General features: G+C 40.4%; 1 protein-coding gene across 3 annotated transcripts in view; it reads right to left on the bottom strand.

The window, feature by feature from the left end:
- Nucleotides 1–21,096, bottom strand: part of SLC2A9 (solute carrier family 2 member 9) — a 111,625-nt gene that overhangs the window by 68,847 nt on the left and 21,682 nt on the right. For all 3 annotated transcript variants that reach the window (XM_054202859.1, XM_054202858.1, XM_054202860.1), the window contains one exon: nucleotides 2,375–2,507. In XM_054202859.1, the coding sequence (XP_054058834.1) occupies nucleotides 2,375–2,507 (133 nt within the window). The remainder of the gene's footprint in view (nucleotides 1–2,374; nucleotides 2,508–21,096) is intronic.

Here is a 21,096-nt window from a genome sequence, read left to right as displayed (position 1 = left end):
CAGAACAGAGATCCAAAGATACTATCACTTGCAAATCTACATTAGGAGAGAGGGGATTAAAAAGGATGTGCAATGGTAAGAAAATTGTATGTGTTCCTAACGTGCTTCCTAACACATGGATACTTCATAACACAGAAGGGTAAGATGATATGACCTATGCTGCCTTACAGGTGGATTTCAAGGACTCCAAAATGATGTCTAAGAATCATCCTTACCTATTTTGAACCTGATATCTTACACCTTGCCTGTGCAAACAATTCTGGAAGCACGGCTGCCTGATAGGCAAGGAACGGGAGGGGAATTCAGGGGGAAGTGTACACTTCACTGTCCTACAGTCCTCTGCAAACCCCTGTCTAGAATCATTGGTCTCTACCTGTTTCGAAAGCTCTGTAGACTACACTCAAAATAAGTTTCACTCTGTACTACAACATGTATCATTATTAGTTTTTTTCTTTTAGAATTAATCAGGTCCAAAAGCTTCTATTGATAAGCAGTTACTTTGAAAAGTTTTTTATATCAGCCTCCTCTTTTTTTCTCAGAGTATCTAAATTTATAGTCTTTAAGGTGTCTCATGAAAGACACCTTCTCATAATCAGCAAGCCAATTGCTCAAGTTCATTTCCCTTCAAATACCAAATAAGGTGTGGGTAACTTTGCTCTCTGAAGTCTTCTACTCCAAAGTCCACCTCCAATGCTTCTAGATAAGCTTTCAAACCATTTTCAGAACATGTATGCTGAAAACGTCCCAGACTGCAGTTGGCCCATTACCAGAAACAGTAAATGGTGTGAATTTCAAGGCAGGTGGTGTTAATTCCACTGCCAATTTTTTGCAATTTTTAAACTCCACCTGGGAGAGGCCCAGCTTCACTGCCAGTGCTGAGGTTTCCAGGTTCTGTGGCAGTATTTCCAATAGATCCCTACAGAACAGGCGTGACATTACGCAATAGCATTGCCGATGCAGGCTCTTTGCCAGCCATAGCTCCAGAAATACATTTTACACTTGTATCAGGTAGAAATGAGCCAGTTTAAACTTGGCACCCAAAGGCATTTCTTCCCAGCACAGCTGTGGTGCAGCAGAAGTCACCACCCAACAGCCAGCCCCAAGCTGCTCACCACCGCTGGCTGCTCTGACCACAGCTGGCAGGCAAGCCCTTTCCTTCACCAACCCTGGAAAAGCTCTTCTCTGCCTCAACAAATCTCCGCTGATTCTGTAAAGCTAAAGAACTCTCCCCAAAGCCCTGCTGCTTTTGTGCTCTCCTTTTTTCTTTCTGTGTTTTTTTTTTTCTTTAAAAATTCTACTGTATCTTTAAATGTTTCAGACCCCAACATTTACAAAATTCTTCATTCAACACCAAAGTGAGACAACACAGGAGTCTCTAGCATGCCATTTCTATTTCATAGTGCTCATCAGAACAAAAAAGGCCAGTTTTTCATTTCATGGTAGAAGAAACAGGGTAGAGTGAGTTGCATTAATTTAATGCTAAAAGATTATTAAATTTAAGTTTCAGGGGCTGATTCACACTTTGCAAGTAATTTTGCAAGCAACTAGTTAGGGACTGAAAATGTTAAGGGTTATATTGAAATGAAATTTTTACGAATAATTGTTAAAGCGCAGTTATGTTCTGCAAACATCCTGGTATTATAATCAGAGTCCTTCCTTCTTTGTACAATCCTATTTTTAATGTGTCCCTACAATAAGCAAAACCAAATTTTTCAACATTCTCTCAGCCATAACGTGATGATATACTGGAACTTAAAACTGACCACCTTGATTTTACTGGAGCAGACTATACAGCAGCTGTGATCACACAAGCAAATTCTTTTACACATACAACCCAAAATAAGAACAAATTATTCTGTTCTGGGTTTGTGAAACTGAAGCAAGCTATACAGAAGCACTGAAAATATGCAGTTAAATCGGTGTATGAGGTTATTATTAGAAATACAAAGGTTACTGAGTTACAGAAGGGTCAAACACAGTGGCTATTGAACAAAATCCAGCAACAGAATCAGCGTTTTTGCTAGCCAAATGGCAAAGACTGTAGATAAGGGAGAGTCGTGAAGACTGAAACCACCTTTCACTCCCAAATGAACCCCGAATACAGTGGCTGATGCACAACAGTAGGATGATTTGGTTAGCTCTGTATCGCTATGCGTAATGCTACATAGGTTAGTTTGTTGGAGAATTTGATCTATTAAAAAAATAAATCAAAGCAACAGTTATATTTACGCACAAACAAAAAGGTGAGGGAAAAATAACTGCCAAGAGATTCTCCTATGGGAACATTCTGCTTTTACTGTGACATCAGAATTACTTTTCAGCCAGTATCCCTACAATAAACAATCCTTTATTGCAAGAAAGTAACACATCATACCTTTTTCTGCCTTGCTCGTGTTATGTTTTTCAAGTAGAAGGTAACGAGGACTTTCAGGAAGAAAAGGCAGAATCACAACTTGTATCAATGAAGGCACAATGATCGCTCCAAATAAGTAAGGCCACCGAGATTCCTGCAAACAGATGCAAAGATAAGTCAGTAATAATCTCCCACAGTGATATGAGGAAGAAAAATAGCTTTGATGGGAAATGCGGTAACTTTTCATCATTCAACATATTGTGTCAGTGAGCAGCGTGACGTCTTCTGCCTGAGCTTAGTAAGCAGTCTGAACGCTCCCCCCTCAGATCACCTTACTGAAGGACCAAGGAAGACAGAATTCAAGCCATCAACTGATTGGAGCATGAAAAGAGAGTGGCAGGGAAGCTGGGAAACAGCAAAACATAACATATTTTTCCTTTCCTTCAGCATCAACAATTATACCTGTAAAAATCTGATATATACTCAAATATATATTCTACAAGTCATCCCCACTCACAGTAGTATCTATCACTCATTACCTTCAAGAAACAGTATGATGCTATTTTTGTATAGTTACATATACCTGCATGTTGTCTCTTAGTCCAATCTAATTGATCTTAAAAAAACCAGAATACACACATATATTTATATATATTTGGCTCAGTCTTCTATTTGTCATAGTACAGGTAAAATCCTGATAACGCTTCAGCTAAGCTGCTTTTAACAGAGTTTTGTGGTTCTTGGTGTAACACACGCAGTGACCATTCAGCATTTCACAGCTGCTGGGAATGAACCAAGTTGGGCTGAGGTCTCACCACAAGCCTCTTCTACTTGGAAAAACACAAAATTTGCCTTACAGGTACAAGTAACACACAGTTGGGCAGTTTTCATTTCCATTCAGAAAAGACAACATATACAATTCAACACCATTAGAGTGAAAGACAGGTATAAAATTTAATAACAAGCTACATGGCTAACCAAAGCAAGGTTGTCTTTATGAATGTTTTCTCTTGCAGCCAATGATTCCCCCTCTTAAGCTGGCTTCCATGCTAATTTAAGCAGAAGAAATGGGTTTCACCTATCCTCCTGCCCAAAATCATGGGACCTTAAAGAAGTCCTTTGGCTCTATGGTGGTGTAACTAAGAATACTTATAAAGATTATACAAAATATTAAGAAAAATTATACTGTTTCCCACTCTGAATTAGGTAACGTAGCTCAGACATTCAAATGAAATGCTGACAGCCCTGTTCCCAGGTCCACAAAATAGAAAGTACCTTTTCTATTGCCTTGCAAGTGATCTGCTGGAAGTCTCCAGCAAGGACCTAAAACAAGAGAGCCATCTGTGGTATCCCCCCAAAGCAAAGCACCAATGACCCCTCTCTGTCAAGTCCCCCCTACAGAAGCCAGGCAGTTTTCACCTGCCAGAGCCCCACCGCAGTGCAGGTGAAGAGCACGAGGTGCTGCACTAACCAACACCATTTACATGAATCTACTCAACTGCTGGCAGATTTCAGATACAACTTCACTTTGATAATTTTCTTTGAAATCAACTGAAACAAAGTTGTTAACATCCTCAAACGTATTCATTATTTAAAATGAGCTACAGAGGGCAACCTGAGCAAAGCTTTTTCAGGAAAAGGCTGGGAAAGGCAGCAGAGAGCTCATCTCTGGGCTTACTCTCAAGACAGGATACTTTCAAATAACTGAAGGAAAAAGGTGCCAGCAGTATTATTTTCTCCTGCAAAATGGCCCTCAATCTGTCCACGTTCTTATAAGATGCCTTGTGCTCCAACCGAATGTCAAGATGAAATTTCTTACTTGTTTTCTCCAAGCTCAGCATTCATCTATTTAATTCAATGCTTTCTAATTTGAGACTTGGTTCTTAATTGAAAAGCCTGCTGAGACTTCAGCGGGCCTACTGTTCAGGCACCACGTCTAGCACATTTTCAAAAGCTTGGCTAGATCAAAAGCAGACTGTGCTGCATCCTGGCTGACTGAGCTCTGAGAGGCACCGGGGGTTTGGATCCCGTTCCTCCATGAGAATGCATCCATGCATTCAGAGTCCACGTTTCCCCAAAAAGAGCTGGAGACATTTTATTCCAATACCATTTTCTACAGTTAAATCAAAGGTCAAAAGCCCCCAGACTACTTTCTGTTGATGGTTTTTATTTTACATTCTCCCACTTCAGCAATACAACATCTAAAACACAACTTACTGCAGGCAATTTACAGCCTCGAACCTGAACTAGGGCCTGAGATAACTTACTAATATAGAACACAGAATAAGCAAGTTAACTCCTCATGAAACTTTTCACCTGTCCTTGAAGTGACAGGTTTGGGGTTATCTTTTTTAATCTCCTGGGATGGGAAAACAACTTGAGAAGGGATTTTTTCCATATAATTTAAAGCTCAAGGTTATAAAGTCTTCTTAGAACCTCCATTACCACAAGGACTTCAAGATCCTATTTCTTATTATTTTTTTTTAATGCAGTTGAGTGGAGAACTTTACCTAACATAGGAGAACCACCAGTGGTTAACAATATATTTATAAAGAAACGAGTCTCAGTCTTATTTTAAAAAGTAGAAAATTAAACTTGTGTTAAGGCTTCAAGATCAGTTAACAAATCACATTAAAAAATAGGTACCTGTTTGTAAAGAATAACTTAAGAAAACAGGCAGTACAACTGATAAGTTTTAGTCTATGTCTGCCTGGAATCCAACATTTCTTTTATACAAAGTCGTTAAAATTTTTTTCATTGTTTTATTTAATCTCTATCATGATTTCCTATAATATAAATCCACTTGCTATGTGCCATATAAAAAAGATTATAGGGTGGTAGAACTTTTTACAGTACTGCTAGATAAAAATCTTACTCTTGATCATCGTGTTTCCTGTAGTTTTTTCCACAATGCCAAGGACACTTTTTAAAGGAAAAAAAAAAAAAGTCTCTGCTGTATATAGTTGCTGTTAACATTCTGCCAACCTATGGAGACTTACTTGGAATCAGCTTTCACCCCTTTTAAAGTGTCCCATAGTGTATGTTTTTTCACATTTCTCTCAAATAACTCTTCTGAAAGCGTTATTTTGAAAAAGCTATGAATGAGACTGAAGTTCTGAACTTACCCTTCGCAATAAGTATAATAAATGACAGTGTAATAAAAAGCCCTCTATTTTCACCACATAAGACGCTGAACTTCCTCTGTGAAGCTCTATCAAAGATTTCTGGTTTACTTTTTATTATGCTAACTTCTAAAACCTTAAAGTAAAACAATCATAAATGTGCTTCCACTTGCTGTTGCTGGCATGAGTTGAAGTCCCTGAAGGCAACGGAAACTTCTCCATCCATTTCAAAAGTGTTTGGATGACGCCTATTCAGTGCTATAGAACATGCATTCTACTTGCTTTTGTCTTAATTTACATTATTCAGTTTAAATACTTCATCCCACTTCAGAAAAGAAATAGGACTAAAATGAGTTTAAAAGGTCCATACATTTGTTGGTCTGAAAGTATAAAATACAAATTGCTGAAAATCAAGTCAAATTAGTCCCTGTAAAGAGAATTAAAAGAAAAGAGGGAAAAGAAGGGTTCCCTAACCTTTTTAAGAAGGAATAGGACAAAATACAAACTGGGACAACACTCAGAAGCAATAAGGTAAAGGCAGAAGACAGTGTAGGCGTGACTTAGAAGACACACTAACACTTTACCTCAGTTGTCATCAGTAAGGAGCAGCACACAGGCACTACCGAGAGAAATGAAAACAACCCATTTTATCTCAGGAAAAACTTAAAAGAGCATTAAATATTTTAATTACAGGGGACCTGACTCATCACCTGTTCAGAATTGGTACAAATAACATGTCAAGATGGTAAGATTTTAATTTTAAACTGTCACATTATGGATATTTGCTTAGGCTGGAGCATGAAAAAACTGGCTTTGATCTATTTACAAAAGACAGTTAAATAGTAGAATGAGTTTGACAACCACAGACTCATTCAAAGGCTGATATAATAAAGTGCAAAGCTGCAGAAATAGAAGGGGGGAGAGAGGGGAGGATGGATAAAGCACAAACATGGATCATGGATTTATCAACTGCAAATTAGACAAGATTAAATTATACTGGAATATAGTAAAGCAAATGTAGCTATGCCAGAGATTCATCAGCTAAAGTGCAGAAAATGGAACTTATTGTAACAATTAAAAGGTGGAAAAAAAACTGGCATGGGGATAATGTCAACAGACACTGCTGAAAGCTAAACTGTTGGTCCATATGAAGTTCAATGACTTATTTAAGCACTGGTTACATTTAATATTTTCCCTAATTAGGAAGATTTCAATAAAATTTGGAGACACTTTCAACACTGAAAAGGCTAAGAATATGCACATATATATAAAAATTTTAAAAGGGAGAACTGAATCGTTGACAAGGTCATACAACAGAGGCGGGAAGAAGTGCTGTACTGCCCTGTATGTAGGCACTCGTTTTTGGAAAGATCTAGTGAGGCCAATTAAGTATACCAGTACAAGATGTATGACAGGATAAAAAAGACTGAGTAAGGAGATACACGAACTGCCACAGGCTCCACTATCTATCTCTCTCTAGTTTTATTTATTAATTTATTTAAAATGCGTAATCTGCACATGCATCCTGCTCCCCATTCCCAACTGCGTATCAACCACTACAGCACAGTCAGGCTCCTTGTTCGCTCTCTGCCCCGCAATTGGTTTTCTCTGCTGTGGAGACACCCACCTCCAGCTGAGCGTCCCTGACCCCAACTGCCCCAGGACAGGCTTTCTGCATCCCTGCCTCCTGTCCATTCCAGAGCCACCAGGAAATCACCGCACCTCAAACGCAAGCCCCAAACACCTCCTCCTCGGCAGCAGCCTGCACGTGGGGTAGCACACGGCAATGCCCAGAGGACTCCAGCCCTGCTCTGCATCCCAGTATAACAGCCACGCTGCCTCACAGAGCTGCTACCAAGGGCTCATTTAGCTTTACTGCTTGGAACTTGCAGGAGATAGTACCAAAATACTCACACTGCCTTTTTGTCATTCAGTGCACAGAACTGTGATCTCTCAGTCAGCAAGTCTATTTACCAGTCACTATTCCAAACTCCTTCAAATATTAATTCCAGAATTAATTCCTTGGGGGAGTGGGGTTATGATGGGTTTACTACAGCATTGAACACTTTACAAACACCAATGATTTTTTTTTGTATAATACCCTTCTCATGTAAAATGACATATTTTATCCATTTTATATGTTGGGAGCAAAGAAACAAAAGCCTTTTGCATCCAATGCAAGACACTCAAAATGTCCAGGAACTAGTGGTTTGAGAGTCTCTTCTGCTTCATGTTCCTGCAAGAAGCAGGAACACATTTACAACTTTAGTTTGGCAAAATATAATCACATACACACAGACAAAAAGAATTATATCTAGTATAATTTCTTGATGCCCTGAAGCATCTCGCCTCGCCTCCCGCTGCAGCCCCAGAAGGATGCAGGTCTCTGGGGTTTTCTGTGTCACATCTACCAGTCCCACAGGGACATCCGAGGTACCCTAGGGCATCAAAATGATACTATATGCTTATGTTCAGGCAACTGAATCTTACCCTCTTTAGTAGAGACTTGGCACAAAAACTTCATATCAAAAATATTTTGTTTGCCACACCAAAAAAAAAAATAAAAAAAAAAAATCACATCCCTGCTTAGAACAGACCAAGTAGAGTTACTTGGGTGTGCAAAGCTGAGAAGACTGCACAAGTCCAGCACTTCCTTGTTAATCTGTTACTGTGCCACATAAAAAACTCCTAAAGGTAAAGGACAACCTCACTGGCCTGGGGCCAAGGACTGAAAAAGCACTGAGATGGAACTAATTTCTCAGCATTAGAACTGCCTTTTCTTCCTTAAGTCAAGGGTATGGCACAGTGGTGATGATCATGAGGGAGCTGAGAAATGAATACTTCTGTATCTCAGGCTTCAGATCAGCTAGTCACATAAGGAACAGAACAATTACCCTCCTCTTACCTCCTCATGCCACCCCAAACATCGTTTTACAACCTTCTCTGGCTGCAGAGGGCAATAACCTCCCCGTCTAACAGTTGCATCCCAGCTGGATACAATTTTCTCTTTGCATGACCATTCCTGTAACCCACTTCTGTCAAAATATGTTTTAATAACAGAGTTATGAATTGCTTACCTTCTCCTTTAAAACGGAGGTAAACCAGACAGCATGTGTATTTCACCTCTGTTCTGCACCCACATGGGTATTTATTTTTATATGTCACTAGTACAAATATAGCTCTGACAACAACATGACTCAAGTCTCAGTGTCTTCCCAGGTACTAAACAGTACAGAAAGTTACCAGACTTAAGACTGTACAATTCTTATCTAAAATTCACAGAGGTCAGGAGGAGGTATTTGTTACTGAGTAAACCATCTTTGGAACAGGACTTAAAACAGCCTTGAAAGTGGTTGGTGTCCAAATCCAATGACCTTCTGTTGAATAAACTGCATGTTAGATCATGTTGTACATACTGAGGGGGAGAATTAGTGCATCTGTTACAAGTTCCCAAGATGCTTTATGGTCCAACTTTTTACTGGAGTAACAACTACCTTTTTACTGAACACTTAAATGGCAGAATTTGCCTTCACTGCTTATTCATTTCTGAGAAAATTTCAGAAAAAAATTCTGAGAAAAGCAATGGGAAACGGCGAGCTTTCAAATGGGATTATTACCAGCAGCCAGCATCCTTTAGAAAGAAATATTAGAGGTATGTTGGAGCTACGCAAAATTTCTGACAAAACCTCCTTTCAACTATGCACGTATACTCAGGTTAACTTCCATAAATTATAAAATAGTAAATTAAAATAATTGAACAGGATAAGGTTCAGTTCCTCAAACATGAGCATATAGTATCATTTTGATGCCGTAGGGTACCTCAGACGTCCCTGTGGGACTGGCAGGTGCAACACACACAACTCCAAAGACCTGCACCCTCCTGGAGCTCCAGCAGGAGGTGAAGTAAAATGCTTCAGGGCTTCTAGAAATTACATTAGATGCAATTCTTCTTTTGTGTAATTATATTTTGCCAAGCCGAAGTTATAAAAGTTAGAGGCTAAGGAATAACAAGGTTAAGAAAAAAAAAAAAAAGAAAAAAAGAGGCCAAAAAAACCCAAAGCACATTTGTTGTTTTAAAACCAACTGGAACAGTTGAATATTTAATCTTGACACTATTGTAATGGCAATAGATCTGGTTTAGATTTTAAAAAATAAATTAACATATACTTCAAGTTAAAAAAATCCCTCAAAATACTAATCAAGAATATGCCTCTTGATTTTTCTTTTTGTCAGCGATTTCAAAAGCAAACGAAGAAACACAAGTCTAGACAATACACCCTACTACTCAATACAATGACTGCATGCTACTCTATGATGCTTGACCAATTTACCACAGCATTAATATCCAATTTGTAAAGGACAAATTTACATATTAGGACATGAATTTGCAATAATGGGTGATTTTACAAAGGACAATGGAAATTAAAACTGAAGTGTTAATCATCCAGAACCTTCAAAAAGATTAGGACATGAATTTGCAATAATGGGTGATTTTACAAAGGACAATGGAAATTAAAACTGAAGTGTTAATCATCCAGAACCTTCAAAAAGATTTAAATGGTGCTTATCTCCCCAGTGTGTGATGCACACTGGGAAGGAAGTCACAGGTCAAATCATTTTAGATTTATTGCTTAATAACAGATTTGTAAATATTATTGGATACTCAAGCACTAAGGAGACAGGCTAAACCATTTACTTGCTCATAAAGTTCTGAAGAGGACTCCAACTAACACAGGGTAAAATAAGGTTCATAAACAGATACTGCTTGTTACTAGGTCAACTACAATAAGTGAAAAAATCCACCTTTTTAAGTCTGACAAAGAAGCAAAAAGTCAAACCTTAAATATATAGACAATATAAATAAATGTTCTAAGTTCAACTTCTGTGGTGTTTTTAAGTCTTTCTTTACTTCAGACCTGTTGAAGGACACCTTTCCATGAAAACTTGTCTACTGCTTTTCCAATTGACCTAATAAACACAGTACTGCTACATAGAAATCTTATCTTCTCAAGAGTTAGGTGGGCCCTGTTTCAACAGTCTATAGAAACATAGTCCTCACTGATCATAAACTTCCATCCAAACATTATATGCTCTGCCATTAAGTCTGTTGTTCAGGAATAAGTCTAAAACCAAATAAATACATATTTCTCCATAATTCTCCTTCTTCTATAACCACACTTCCACATTCAGACAAATCCTCTCCGGCAGGATGTTCTTCCCAAATGCAAAACCACAACATCTGAATATTACATATGGCCAATCAGCCACGTGCTGTCCATAAAACTTCAGGAATTCAAGTCTCACAGCACAGCTCTAATGGACTGAAACTCATTTGCAAATATGAAGACTCACGGCTGTTTTCCCATGCATTACTCAATGAGTTCTGTACAGAAAAAGGATGAATAAATACCTCTGTGTCTATCTGGGGGAACCAATAAAATGTTGATTTATAATCTCCAGTAAATACATAATCTCAGCTGGTCCACAATAGATATAAACAGAATACCTCACTTAATGTCTCCACTACAAACATATCAACACTCACTACATCCCACCAACAGGGCTGGTGTAACAGAGCAGACCTTCTCTTCCCATGGGTACTACTGAACTATGAACATGCAACAACCCAGAGGGTCCTGGCAGCGTTTCTGTTCCCTTGTCAGCACCACCAAGGCCGTGTATCTCCAACCTGGTGGCTGCACAGCAGTTTCCCCTGGCTGCATCAACTATGGGGTGAGGTGACCTCCAAGCCCCTGATCAGCAACTCACAGCTTGTAATTAAGCGCAAGTGCATTAATAAATGACACAGAAATTGCTTCAGCAATAAGAAACTCTGTGCCTTATGTGTTACTGTGAAAAGATGAAGGAAATTTCCCATCGGTAGATAAAAAAGGAAGCCAGAGAATATTTTAAAAAGGATTGCCGTCTTCAAAATCACTACCTCAAGCAATTCTTAATTGGCATGTCTGCTACCAGTTTGCAGGAAGCGCAGGCAGATTTCCATCCAGATACACATAATCAATACAGGCTCAGAAAGCCATACAAACACCTGTGGAAATCGGTGATTATCTGAATAAGCGCTGAAATGTTTTCTTGTTCTGTTTTTGTTTCTCTCTCTTTTTTTTTTTTTTTTGTTAGGGTGTTTTTCTGAGCTCTTCTTAGCAGATACCATACCCTTATGGGTTTGAGCAGCCATTTACAAGCACCAACCTGTCTCCTGTATCCTTAGCAGAAGATTTAAAACACTCTTTTGGGAATACTCTAGCCTTTAATTCAGAGTTTTGCATTTTACTACGACAATATAAAGAAGCTTTGCTTCTATGCTTTTATGAAACACTGTACCAGCTCAGCAGTCCAGAGGAATGGCAGGGACCAGGGTAACTTGGAGTCACCTTTTGCAAGTCTGTGTCAATGGCAGAGCATTTACAGGAGTATTTGAAACCATCTCCTCAAACTCCTGCTCCAAACTTAGGTGACCCCTCATCAAAAAAGTGGGGATCAGAACCGATAAGCGTAATTCCTGGTTTATTTTTCCCATGTCCTACACTAATTTTTGCTCTGAAGATCTTACTAAGAATTAGCAATTTATATACTACAATGGGCTCCACAAAGCAGCATGTTTCTAAGGATATAAACTGTCCCACTGCAATTAACAGGACTACTCATATTTGGGCATACAGTCTAGTTAAAGTTTTTGAGCTTAAGCCTAAGAGCCTTAAGAAATCACTCTTTGAAAGTTCAACATGAATAAACTGAGATCTCTGCATTGTAAATTGTTATATACAATTCTGTGTACACTTAGCATTTCACAGAATCACAGAATGGTTAAGGTTGGGAAGGATCTCTGGAGGTCATCTGGTCCACCCCCTCTCCTTGAGGAGAGCTACCTAGAGCTGGCTGCCCAGGTCCATGTCCAGACAGTTTTTTAATATCTCCAAGGATGGAGACTCCATGACCTGTCTTGGCAACCTGTGCCAGTGCTCAATTAACCTCACAGTAAAAAAAAATAAATAATTGTTTCCTGATGTTCAGAGGGAACCTCCTGTGTTTCAGTCTGTGCCCATTGCCTCTGGTCCTGTCACTGGGCACCACAGAAAAGAGCCTGACCCTGCCTTCTATGTACCCTCCCTTCAGGTATTGAAACACATTGATAAGATCCCCCTGAGCTGAGCCTTCTCCGGGCCCGACAGTCCCAGCTCTCAGCCTTTCCTCAGTGCTCCAGTCCCTCATCATCTTAGTAGTCTCTCTCTGGACTCCTTACAGTCTGTCCATGTCTCCTTTGAACTGGAGAGCCCAGAACTGGACACAGCGCTCCAGGTGGGGCCTCACCAGTGCTGAGTAGAGGGAAAGGATCATCTCCCTGCTGGCAGTACTCCTTCTAATGCAGTCCAGGGACCTATTTACCTTCTTTGCCACAAGGGCACATAGCTGGCTCACATTCAACTTGGTGTCCACCAAGACCTTGAGTCTTTTTCTGTCAAGCTGCTTTCCAGCTGGCTAGCCCCCAGCATATCCTAGTGCCTGGGGTTGTTCCTCCCCTGGTGCAGGACTTTGCACTTCCCCTTGTTGAAGTTCATGAAGTTCCTGTCAGCTCATTTCTCCAGCTGTCGAGGTCCCTCTGGATGGTAGCACGATCCTGTGGCATACCAGCTACATCTCCCAGTTTGGCATCCTTTGAAAACTTGCTGAGGGGGCACCCTGCACCACTGTCCAGGTCATTAATGAAGATACCGAACAGGATTGGACCCAGTACTGATCCCTGGGTTACTGGCCTCCAACTAGACTTTGCTTCACTTTCGTATATTTCTATAATATAACTAAGCAGAATGAAGATGTTATGTTTTTCTGTTCTACATAGCCAGATGTTTGAAATTATCACAAACAGGACACTTTGGGAATTCGAGTGATTCTGGAAAATGCTAAACTAGTGGATGCTTTTGTCCTACTCTAATGGAAGCTACAAACACCTTTTTATATTCTGTAAACAGCAAGCATCTGTGAGGCATAAGCTGGTTTCATTGCCAAGATACTTCATGCAGTTGCAAGAGTTCACCTGTCTCTTACTGCCACAAGAGCTCTCGGTTCTATATTCTGAAATAAATTCTCAACTCATATCTTGAAAGATAAGTATCTTTAACTGTAGATACTATCATGGCTCAAGGGGAAGATAAAAATATACAACAAAAGAGCTCACAGAAAAATATGAGGAAACTGGTTGATTCATACCTTTGTATTATCATGCTAATGTGTAAGATGCATTTCAAGAGCATCTCCAACAGACCATTTTGTCACTGGTGTCCACCAGCAGGCTGCAGGTCCCCAGAGTAATTCTGAATTGCTTTCTTTTCTCATCTATAATTTACTGACAGTTTTTAAGGAATCCTTGAATCTGAGTCAAGAGTCTTAGGAAGAAGGATCAGTTAAAAAAAAGAAAAACAAGGGAAAAAAACACACTAAAACCAAAGCTTTGACAAGTAAAATCAAAGCTTAGTTTTCAGAACAGCCTTCAACTGCATAGGCTGTACAACTGCCTATTCCACCACTGTATTTTAGTGCAAGTGAAGGATTACTTTTAAAAGAACTTGGTAAAGAAAAATGAAAAATTCCTATATAAATTTCCCTAAATATACAACTGTCTATGACTTCAAATCTATCATTTTTAAGAGGTCTTGTAAAGAAAATTAGAGTTTAACATAGCATCTACGGAAGTTCTTAGTTTGAGTTTAAAAAAAAGAAAAAAAAAATTACAACTATTCCTTTGCAAGGTCCACCTGCGTAAAGAAGAGCTAACTTGAAAGGGATTAATCACAAAGATCTTTCCTTACTAGATATATAGTACAGTGTCTATGAAGTTCATTAGTCCTTTCACAAATTTAGCTCATTTTGCTGTAGAAATTGATAGTCATATCAACAACAGAATTTCTTTGCTAAAATAATCAGCTGTGGGGGGAAGAAAGTTTGGCCAGTATCACCAGGTATCACAGACTTACTTCCAGCTAACTCCTTTTTTAAAAACAGGGAATCTCTAGCCAGATACGTACTAAAGCTGCTCAAATTCCTCAAAAAAGTGGCATTTAAAACTGTAATTCATGTTTTTTCAATGACATCCAATTAATGAAGTTTGTAACTGTAACCACTTACACAGCAGTTTTGCAACATGGCAAATTCCAAATGTGTTTAAGAAAAGATGGAGGAAAATCTAGACAAAGACGGCATGTCCTTTAAAGACAAATTCTGAGTCTTCTCTGGTTGTACTTTGTTTTTCATTGCTTTAAGTGTTTACCCAGCATGGGGTTACCCATAAGACCTGTCGAGCCTTAACCCAGCCTTTTCTCCTCAAGAAACCACTTCCCATCTCTGATCATTGCTGCTCCTTCCTGTGTCTTATATTGCTTGATTACACTCTTTTTAAAGCAGGCTGACCAAAATTACCTCTAACATTCAAGAGATGGACACATCAAGAATTTCACTGTTTTTCTGTTTGCTTCACTATTTATTTTTTTTCTGGAAACACCTACAGTAGTAATAACGATTATTCATAAAGTGTTGCCCTAGTAAATCTTAGGATGCAGAGCAAGGTTTTTAAGACAACATACTATTCACTATGAAAGAGGGCAATACAGTTAGACAAGCTTGTGGGTGCATGACCCGTTGACCACTTGAAATATACAGAATAGGGTTCCTGAAGTAAAAACCAACCAAACAAAAAACAGCAAACAAAAAATAAATTTTTCTATTGGCCCATTTACAGCAAACAGCTGTTCTGGTCAGAGAAGCAGTGGGAGCCAACCAGTCACTGGGGGCAGCTCCAGGGAAAACAACTACAGCTCTGCAAAACCTTACACACCATGCACGGGAAAGGGGGCTCAAAGCAGAAGTCTGAGGAAAACATGGCAACAGGCAACAATTCCAGTTTTATCTGTCCTAAATACATATACACACTGTGAAACATTTTTTTCTCCCCTCTCTTATACCTATACAGAAGACAAAAGAGATACTGAGGCTCAATGTATAAAAAAATATGAATATAGTAACTACAACAAAAGTATTCACGAACTAAATCCTCTATCACTTAAGGAAAGATTAAAGCCCACCTTCATTAAATAAGATACAGAAGACACAGCCTCGTGGTCTACAACATTTAAAAGATGTTACCATCCTAAGCAAAGCCTTTGGAACACTATATGCTGGAGGAACTACACGAGTTAGTTACAGAGAGACACCTAAGGATACACGGAATACGCCAGAATCAGGCCAGACAATATTCCCCCAAGACAGTCAGTGTAAATTTGAACTTTCAAAACTGAAGTTGACAATGTACTGGCTTTTGCTTTGCAGGGAGCAATCTGTCAGAAAAATGGTCTGGATGATTAAATTGCAGAAACACAGAAGCAGAGAGAACGGAAACACCTGAAGGGCAGTGTTTGAAGAAGTGACAGCTCTGAAACAATTCCTCTTTATCTTAATATCTGTTTTTTCCTTCAGTCAGATATATAGGAAGCTGTACATGCTATACAACCAAAAATGCTCCAAATTAAATAACCTTGTAGCCAGTAGCTACAATTCAGTGCCCATATTACAGCAGATAACATGACTGCACACCTGTGGGCCAGCACCAAGTTGTCATCTACAGTTGCCATGGCTTCCTGAAGAATGAAGGGCTTACAGAAGAGTAAAACAAGATGCTAGCACATGAAAACGAGCACACTACACTCAGCAGTCAGGGTGGTGGAGAGAAACAGGTCACTAGCACGTCAAGTCGTCGTGCTCTGTAGTCTGACCACCAGCCAGCTTCACCACTGTGTAATTTCCCAAACCTCAACAAAGACATAGTAGATGTGGCTTCCCACAGGTTATGACCTACAAGAATCACAATCTCGAATAAAAAGCATTTCTGGGATTTGTTGGATGATTAAGACAGGGAAAAGAAAATAAGAATATCAAACCACAGTAGCAGAGGACCAGTATCATGACAGCAGCTTTTCTCTTTCAGAATAATCACTCTTGTTAAGCGTTGCTTACTAAAGGAACACCTTCCTCAGACTTAATACTCTAAAGTTAGTACCCCTGGAGACCAATAGAATAAAAGCCTATATATTCACAATCCAAAAGAATGCCTGTATTTAAGTATTACAATCATTATTAGATTTTTTTTGCATCTACTGTTTTATACTGTAATTTAAAAATTGGATGTAGTAGTGTTTGGCAAGGTCATGTCAACATGGTATGACGGAGGATGCGGAGAAGGTGGAGTAACTGAATGCCTTCTTTGCTTTGGTCTTTGCTGCTCGGCCCAGCCCTTAGGAGTCCCAGGCATTGGGGGAATTAACCGGGAAAGAAGACGACTTCCCTTGGGTTGAGGAGGATCGAGTGAGGGATCAATTAGATCAATTAGATATTCACAAGTCCATGGGCCCCAATGGGATGCACCCGAGAGTGCTGATGGAGCTGGCGGAAGTCATTGCTGGGCTGCTTTCCATAATCTTTGAAAGGTCCTGGAGAACAGGCGAGGTGCCTGAGGACTGGAGCAAAGCCAGCGTCACTCCAGTCTTCAAAAAGGGCAAGAAGAAGGAGCCGGGGAACTACAGGCTGGTCAGCCTCACCCCCATCCCTGGAAAGATGATGGAACAGCTCATTCTGGGCATCATCTCAAGGCATGTGGAGGAAAAGAAAGCTATCAGAAGTACTCAACATGGATTCACCAAGGGGAAACCATGTCTGACTAATCTGATACCCTTCTATGATGGCATGACTAGATGGATAGATGAGGGGAGGGCGGCAGATGTGGTCTACCTTGACTTAAGCAAGGCGTTCAACATGGTGTCCCACAGCATCCTCATAGGGAAGCTTAGGAAGAGTGGGTTAGATGAATGGACAGTAAGGTGGATAGAAAACTGGTTGAAAGACAGAGCTCAGAGGGTTGTGATTAGGGGCACAGGGTCTAGTTGGAGGTCGGTGACGAGTGGTGATCCCCAAGGGTCAGTACTGGGCCCAGTCCTCTTCAATATATTCATCAATGACCTGGATGAGGGGACAGAGTGCACCCTCAGCAAGTTTGCTGATGACGCAAAACTGGGAGGGGTGGCTGACACACCAGAAGGCTGTGCCACCATACAGAGAGACCTGGACAGGCTGGAGAGTTGGGCAAAGAGGAACCTTATGAAATTCAATAAGGGCAAGTGTAGGGTGCTGCACCTGGGGAGGAATAACCCCATGCACCAGTACAGGTTGGGGGCTGACCTGCTGGAGAGCAGCTCAGCTGAAAGAGACCTGGGAGTCCTGGTGGACAACAGGATGACCATGAGCCAGCAATGTGCCCTCATGGCCAAAAAGGCCAATGGCATCCTGGGGTGCATCAAGAAGAGTGTGGCCAGCAGGTCAAGGGAGGTCATCCTCCCCCTCTACTCTGCCCTGGTGAGGACACACCTGGAGTATTGTGTCCAGTTCTGGGCTCCCTGGTTCAAGAAGGACAGGGAACTGCTGGAGAGGGTGCAGCAAAGGGCTACCAAGATGATGAGGGGGCTGGAACACCTCTCTTATGAAGAAAGGCTGAGGGAATTGGGTCTCTTCAGTCTGGAAAAAAGACAACTGAGGGGGGATCTTATCAACACTTATAAATACTTAAAGGGTGGGTGTCAGGAGGATGGGGCCAGGATCTTTTCAGTGGTGCCCGGGGACAGGACAAGAGGTAATGGGCACAAACTTGAGCATAGGAACTTCCACCTAAACATGAGGAGGAACTTCTTTACTTTGAGGGTGGTAGAGCACTGTCACAGGCTGCCCAGAGAGGTGGTGGAGTCTCCAACTCTGGAGACATTCAAAACCCGCCTGGACGTGTTCCTGTGCAACCTGCTCTAGGTGACCCTACTCTGGCAGGGGGGTTGGACTAGATGATCTCCAGAGGTCCCTTCCAACCCTATGGTTCTATGACACAGGAAAATAAAAACCTAAATGCAGTTCTAGAACATTTCAGCCAAAATATTTCCAGGAGAACCAGGAAAAAAGGGAGTATTTAGTATTTTTAAAAGTATCATTTCATCTGGGTTGTCTGTATAATCTTGTTCTCTCAGGTTCAAATTTAAAACCAGAATTGGTACAGAGAAAGGCACGTAGGATGAGAAGAAGACCGAAGAGAAGAGCTTGTTTTACTAGAGTAGATGAAGTCTAACCTGAAACACAAAGATCACAAGTGATGGGGGGATGGGGAGAGAAAGAAAACGCATTTAGGGTAGGGGGAGGTGTGGGGGTGTGGAGAGAGAGAGAGTAAGATATCATGGGATAAATAACAGTTGACCAAAATAACAATAAGCTGATAATACTGGCATGAAAAGGCATCAGAAGGAAATGAGAAGATTCACAGCCTCCAGCCCTACCAGTAGAAAGCTTGGGAAGGCTGAAGGAATAGGGAAGAGCCAACAGCCTTAAGACAGCAACACAGCCAAAGCTGACCATTGCGCCTCTGGCACCGAACCTGGGGCTGCCTACGTCTCCTGCTTCTCCTGGGCTGGTCTTCATAAATAAAAGATTGCTAAAGAACAAAAATCACTTTGGGGCTGCTTAACCTACTTGACATAAAAATCAGTAAGGACTTTCTGAATTGCCTCAAGTAATACTCAGTGTTTTGGAGCTATTTTTAGCACGCTTCCACATTTAAAGGAACACTGTTGTTTTCAGTAATGGAGGAAGTTATCAATTAGGTTGTTAATAAATGCTTGTAAGGCTATGTCCCACAGCCTACATAAACACTTTCCTTTTCTGTGGAAAGACTTTTACAGAACCACTGAAGGCAACAACCTCATATAATCCAGATAAATGCATGAAGCTCCAATTTAAAAGTTAAATTTTCTGCTTAAGCTACTTCAGCCGGGAGTCTGTTCCAAACATCACTCTGCTGAATTTCAGCATGCAATTACTCACACATTTATAAATTTATAAAAAGTTACTCTTGTAGCAATACCGTCCTTGAGATTAAGCCCCTCTGTTCCCTCTGCAGTTCCTTCTTGTGTTAACATGGTGCTTTTAGTTCCCTTCCCTCTATTTACTTGGCCACACAAGCAATGTTGCTGTCACCTCCTCTTACAAGACAAGACCTTGGCCGTGACTGCAGCCCTCCCCATGCCCATTCCTTTCCAAACAGCCTCTCCCAGCAAGACACCCAACTTGGTCTTTGTCCCTCCTTTCTTCAAAATCATCACTGCTTAGATACTATGGTTAATAACCTCTTAGATATTTGCTCAAGTTACAAGGATTAGATACGTGACAGAGCTCAGGAGAAAACTGTTATGAAACCATGACAGAAGACATGTATTTGTAACTATTATTATTTACAACCAATTTTGATAGAAACAAGCAACCGACCACAGAGCAACAACAACAAAAAAACTCCTGTGAGGTTTTACACCAAAATTATTAAAAAGCTGGACTTTTCAGACAGACTTAGCAAAGGTGTTTTTCCACATGCCAGTGCAAGCAGTTGCACAGAATAGCGATCACTGGAGACAAGCTCCTACTGCTCACAACTTTCCTGTCTATTTGCTTTAAACAATTTATGAATTTTACAGAGGTAGAGCTATACCACAGAATGCCATGTTACAGCCTTGGCTGAAGTGTAACGCAAATAACCTCAGGCTTCGGAGGAAAGCGAGAGTTTGCTTTACAGTTACAGCTGAAATCATTAATAAGGCACCACGAATGCATAGCTGTCTCCAAAATACGGTGGCTGTGGATCTGGAAACGGGCCTCACTTTCAAATGCAACAAAGATTTCTCCAACAAAAGGGAGAAAAAAAAATTATACGGGAATGATTTGATAAGAAGCTTTTACATCATTAGTGAACAGAAGTCATGATGTCAATCAGTGAGATGCTGACATAGAAAATAGCCTGCAAATGTCTTGAACCTGCTTCTGAACTTGACTGAACAAAGTGACAGAAAGTTGAGCAAGGTGTTTGCTAGGGAGGGGAGAGGGGAAAGTGTTGCAAGGACTAAAGAACTCAGGATGAGGAACACGATGGTTGCTGCCTCCCAGCTTCAGCAGAAGTGAACTCGGTGCACGTACCCTCTGCAGCAACGTCCTCTGGCAACAGCTGCTGCTCCTGCTGCAAAACTCCCACTGACTTCTAGTGGGAACCACACGAAGCTAGCGAAGAAAATCCTAGCTTGACTGAAACCAACAGAAATTTTGATAAAGCCTTCAAAGAAGGATAAGACTGCACTAGGGAATCGTATTTCAAACAGCCTGAGGTTTCCCCTCACTGCTATATTTTATTAATATATTAAAAGGAAAATATACCCACATACCTAACTGGAAAATGCAAGCCGTCACCAGTAATTTTACTGGAAATATACAAATTCGCACCAGCTAAAACTTTGCTCCTTCTAACATGCTGATGTTACCCATCTTGAAAAGAACTAATTTTACCGATGAAGTATATTTCTTCTCACATAAATTAATTGCTGTCTTTAATGGTACGATATTAATTAACTGCATACTAAAGCAGGTTGTAGAAGCAGAACTGCAACCTCCATAATTTGGGACTGGAAGGGAAGGACGGGGAGAAGAGAAATAAAAAGAGCAAGAGTAAGCTGAAACCAAGGAATAAGTATTTCCTATTTAAAAAAA

The sequence above is a fragment of the Rissa tridactyla genome, chromosome 5, assembly GCF_028500815.1.
Source record: "Rissa tridactyla isolate bRisTri1 chromosome 5, bRisTri1.patW.cur.20221130, whole genome shotgun sequence".
NCBI classification, from domain to species: Eukaryota; Metazoa; Chordata; class Aves; order Charadriiformes; family Laridae; genus Rissa; species Rissa tridactyla.
This window is presented reverse-complemented; position numbering and strand designations above follow the sequence as displayed.